Genomic DNA, 5,053 nt, shown 5'->3' on the forward strand with positions numbered 1-5,053 from the left:
TGTATGGGTGACTCCATTACTGTGTGCAACTGCACATTGCATTAATTGAAGGGACTCAGAAAGGCCAAGTAAAGTAATTAGTCAGTTGGTCATGCAGAAAAGAGACTAGTGGCTTAGTGCCACCGAATGTTGAATGCACAGATGTACAGCACCATCAGCTTTTGCTCTCTGTGGTACTCTGCTAATCTCCGGCAGGTAGAGCAAAGATCTGTCTTAGTCCAGGGTTTCAGTCTCCTGGAAGCAACAACATAAATTTCACATCCACTTGGGAGAGAAAATCATAAGTTTGAATCACCTGAAAAAAGAAGCTACATCAGCATAAAATTGTCAGAATGGTAAAAGTGCCAGATGGGCCAAATATGGCAGTTAGGTATTTAGGTTCCAGTCTGAGTTTTTAGGTTTATCCAGCAGCAACTGGCATATGCAATACAAGCTGTAAAATGGATGTGATTTTGATTTTCTAAGCTTATTTTTTGAACTATGCTGTTTTTCTTTTCCTGTACTTGGCATTTTTTTGTAAGCCTAGCTATTTTGGGATCTGAGTTTGATCATAATCAGTAGCTAGTGTCACCTGAAAAGTTAAGAAAATATCTGCTCTGCTACTCATTTCCACTGAGCAGTGGAACTAAATATGGGGAGTGGAGGCCTTCAAAAAAGTTATGAGAGTGGTTTATGGTTCAGTTTTTGTGTAGATTATAGCAAAAAAACCCTCAAATCCTTTTTCTGTTTCTTTCACTTTACACATATGCGGTGTATGTGTTGTTTTGCTATACATCCACTCAGAGCAGGTGTCATCAAAAGGTTTAGATTGTTGTATTTCACTGTAAAATTTCTAGACAAAACATTTATTTTGAAAAGAGTGTTTTTTACTTTCTGATCAGAACAACCAGAATTAAGAACTGGTAAATTGAAATCACAGTTTGCCTAGGCCACTGTTTTCACTATTATGTTAGGTTTTACACACATTTTCATGTTGAAATAATCCTCAGCAACACACATTGCAATGATGCACTCCCACAGCCTTCAATCATAGAGCTCACTACAAAAATTGCTTACAACAGTAAGATGCAGTACTTGAAATATTATTAAAACTGTCTTTAATCTCTACTTTAATCATCTTAGAACCCTCTATTCACATTCTCTATATTTCCCACGTACTTTGATAACTAAACAGCAGTGTTATCAACTCCCTCAAGGGCAGAAAGGCCCTGCAGAGAAACTCAACAAGTTACAGAGATGGGCAAATACCAACTCTACAATGTCCCACAAGGGCAAGTGCCGGATTCCTCACCTTTGACAGGGCAACACAGTTGGTGTCAGTAGACTGGGCAATGAGAGGCTGGAGAGCAGCACTGCAGAAAGGGACTGGGGTGTCCTGGTCAATGGCAAGTTGAGCAGGAGTCAGCAGTGCCCTGGCAGCCAGGAGGGCCAACCCTGTCCTGGGGTGCATCAGGCACAGCATCACCAGCTGGGCAAGGGGGGGGATTGTCCTGCTCTGTTCTGAGCTGGGGTGGCCTCACCTTGTATATTGCATGCAGCTTTTGGTGCCCCAATATAAGAAAGAGATTGTGCTGCTAGAGAGCATCGAGAGGAAGGCCATGAGGACAGTGAAGAGGCTAGAGAGGAAGCCTTATAAGAAGTGGCTGCGATCTCTTGGCTTGTTCATCCAAGGGAGACATCATCAGTCTTCAACATCTTCATGATGGGAAGCACAGGGGCAGGTACCAATGCCTTCAGTGTCATGACTAGTGACAGGACTCAAGAAAACATCATGAAGCGGAGTTAAGATAAGTTTACATTTATTTCTAGTGGAATAAATAATTATTGGTATAATTTCAGCTACATTGTTTTAGTCCAGTTCTGGAGTGCATTCATAAAATTCCCTCCTTTTCAAACCTCAGATTATTCTTTCTTTTACTATGCAGATTGAGGAGGAAATATGGCCTTAGTCTTTGTCACTTGCTGAAACTGACAGCTTTTTCCTACTACTTATATTCCTAAATTACAAAAGAAAGGGACCTATATGTCAAAATAACCAGTGTTACTTTAAAGTTTATATTTTAATATGAAAACAACTACAAGAGCTACCGATTTACATGAACTACTGTTTTTTAATCACTATGACATTTTTAAAGAAGCTGAAAAAAATAACTGAACTATAATATTCAGATATATCTTGGTGATAAGCATGGAAGAAATAATATTTAAATAATTCTTGGGGACTTAAAGTGAGGTAAAAAGCCTGGGAAAGAGATATGAACCCAAGATACTGATCTTGTTTGGTGTTATATATTTCAGTATTACTCATCTGCATTGCCTATTTAATTTGAGCGAGCAGGCAGGGGAATCAAATATCCTGGAGAAAAGGATTCAGAGCTCTGATCATCCTGTAAAGTTTTCAGCGGGAATTGTATATATTCATCTCCCAGGATTACTGAACATTTTACATGCCATATTTCAGTCCCCTACCTAATTAACATAAAGAACAGAGCTGAGGGACAGTACAAAGAGATGATGTGATGTGTGTAGTGATTTAAACAGAATTGCCAAATTTAATTGTAAGCTCACTGGACTTTTTTTAATATCCTGAGCACATAGTGCATGATTAAAAAAGTCCTACATATCAGTCACTTTGATCGGATAACAAATATTGGAAACACGTTTATACTTCAGTTGGAATAAAGTATTCCTCTGTCCCTCAAAATTCATAAGGAGTAGACAAGTTACCAGTATAATCTAAGATGTTCATGTGTCTGAAGTAATTCATCCTCTTTTCAAACAAAGCAAGTGATTGTCATAAAATATATGGGTCTTGTATGAGTTGAAAAAAAAGGAATGTTACCTGGGAGCCAATGAAGCTTGCAAGCACCCTACCATCATGCTCTTCTATTATTTAATTCTCTCTTTTCATGTGCATCTGCTATATATACTCAATATTAAGTTAAATATACTCAATATCTATACTAAATATCTGTTAAATATACTCAAATATTTAGAATTATGAATGCTAATGCCAGTTTATTTTGAATAATATAGAGACCATATATCGTTTCAGCTATGGAATTTCTTGTAATTAAGAAATTACTACAGTTACCCCAAATTTGTGCCAAGGTAGCTAGAAGCAAAGGTTCACTTTCAGAGTCTATGTAAGAAAATATTTCATGGCAGCCATCAATACCAATGGCAAAAAAAAAAATAGCCAGACAGAAAATAATGTTTTGAATTAGCATAATGGACGGGGAAATATTAAAAAAATACTCATGAAAATAAAGACTGACTTGCTAGAGAACCCTAGCCATACAAACCCTAATGATTTGCCTCATATGGACGCAACTCTTTTGATTACCACAGCCTCTTAATGCTGTGTCACTGCTGCTAATTTTGAAATTGCATCATTGAGGATAGCCTCACTGACAGGTCTGCCATGAGCTACCACACAGCACACTGATTCAAGGATAACACAATGGTAACTATCGTATTAGTTCCTTAATTTATCATAATTTTACTGCTGGATACTTCATGGATATAATATCGTTTCGCTGAACAACTGAAATGTGTGTTTGTATTTAGCTGTATGTATATGATTGAGAAACATGTTAGCTAATTGTTTAGTGTTTTTAAGTAAACACCTGGCATATATCCAAAATATGCTTGATTTTACAATATTGTCCTTTATATTGAAATTAAACTTATAAAAATCCTACTTAGTCTGTGTATTTGTTCCAATCTAAACAATAGAACATTGTTGCAGCAGGATAGAATAAGGAATAAACAACAATTAAAAGTGTTTTCTGCTACCTTACCTCAGTTATAATCAAGTTATATAATGAGAGAAATTGACAAAGTTTTTAGACTCAAAAAGGACTCTAAGAAGAAATAGTATAATCAAGTTAGCCTTGTGAAATTTAATCTGCTGAACATACTTCAGCACATACAAAAATATACAGTGCTTGTCAAATGTCAGTATTGATTTACCATTATTTTTATTTTACATTTGGTATTATATTTATTTCTTTACTTACTTACTTGTTATTTATGGACTCTTAACCTCTATTCTCTGTTCCATGACTATCGCTTATGGAAGGTGGAATCACCTGGACCACAGCACAGCTCCTGAGTGGTGCAGCTAAGTGGGAAAGTGTCTGACTCAAAGGATAAATATTCTTTGAGGAAAATCAGCAATTCATCGCTGCTGCTCTTATTTGCCATCTCCTGTCACGTGGCATGATTTAACCAAACTGGAAGGAGAATCTGGTCTTTCAAGAAGAGAATCAAAAATTTTGGCAAAAGAACAAAGTTTTCATATTGAGAACAAAGCTTACTATCAGGAGAATCTAAATGTCCACTGACAGAACAAAATCCTTTGGGAACAGAATAAAATCCTTCAAAAGAAGCATAGGGACTCTTCAGAGGAAACAAAGAACCTTGAGAAACAGCAAAAGGCTCGCCAACAAAATAAAGCCCTCAGAGAAGAGATTAAGTCTCTCAAAGGATATGAATGAGCATATGCATTGAAGGGAAAAGCTCTTCAGCATGAGATTTTAGCTGTATGAGAAAATCACAAAGCCTTCAAGGACCAGCTTAGAGCTCTTCAAGAGGACAACAAAGCCATTCAGGTGGAGGAAAAAGCTGTTTGTGAAGAAAAAATTCTCTCATAAGGAGAAATTTGCTCTGCAAGAAGGGAACATGCCTCTTCAAATAAGAAAAAGGCCCTAGGAGGTTAGAAGAAAGCCCTGCAAGAACAGCACAGAGACCTCCATGAATGGAATAAGATACTTCAAGAGAAGGAAGAGAAGGAACAAGGTCATAGAGAAAAAGAACCTCTTGCTTAGGGAGATTTTGCAGCAGGACTGAAGAGTTTAGATAAAACAGTAATTTTTGTTGTTGGCCAATTATCAGCAAGTAACGGATGAAAATCGGCATCAAGCAGCCTGTTAGGCTTAGTGCAGAGATCTTGCAGAAGTGCTGAATCATGGATGTTGTTATTTCTGATCCCTGAAGCCTAGTAAATTAATGTTGCAATACATAATGAATATCTATAGATGTCTGCTAT

The 5,053-nt window shown here is 37.0% G+C and overlaps 1 protein-coding gene across 1 annotated transcript; it reads left to right on the forward strand.

The window, feature by feature from the left end:
• Positions 1–4,228: 4,228 nt before the first annotated feature.
• On the forward strand, positions 4,229–4,832 carry CCDC70 (coiled-coil domain containing 70; the record flags this gene model as incomplete). Its single annotated transcript, XM_041419917.1, is given in 3 exon segments — positions 4,229–4,235; positions 4,238–4,294; positions 4,297–4,832. Coding segments are annotated over 3 exon segments (600 nt in total), but the record flags the coding sequence as incomplete, so codon positions are not given.
• Positions 4,833–5,053: the final 221 nt, after the last annotated feature.

The sequence above is a fragment of the Onychostruthus taczanowskii genome, unplaced genomic scaffold, assembly GCF_017590055.1.
Source record: "Onychostruthus taczanowskii isolate IOZ18803 unplaced genomic scaffold, ASM1759005v1 scaffold62, whole genome shotgun sequence".
Classification (NCBI taxonomy): Eukaryota; Metazoa; Chordata; class Aves; order Passeriformes; family Passeridae; genus Onychostruthus; species Onychostruthus taczanowskii.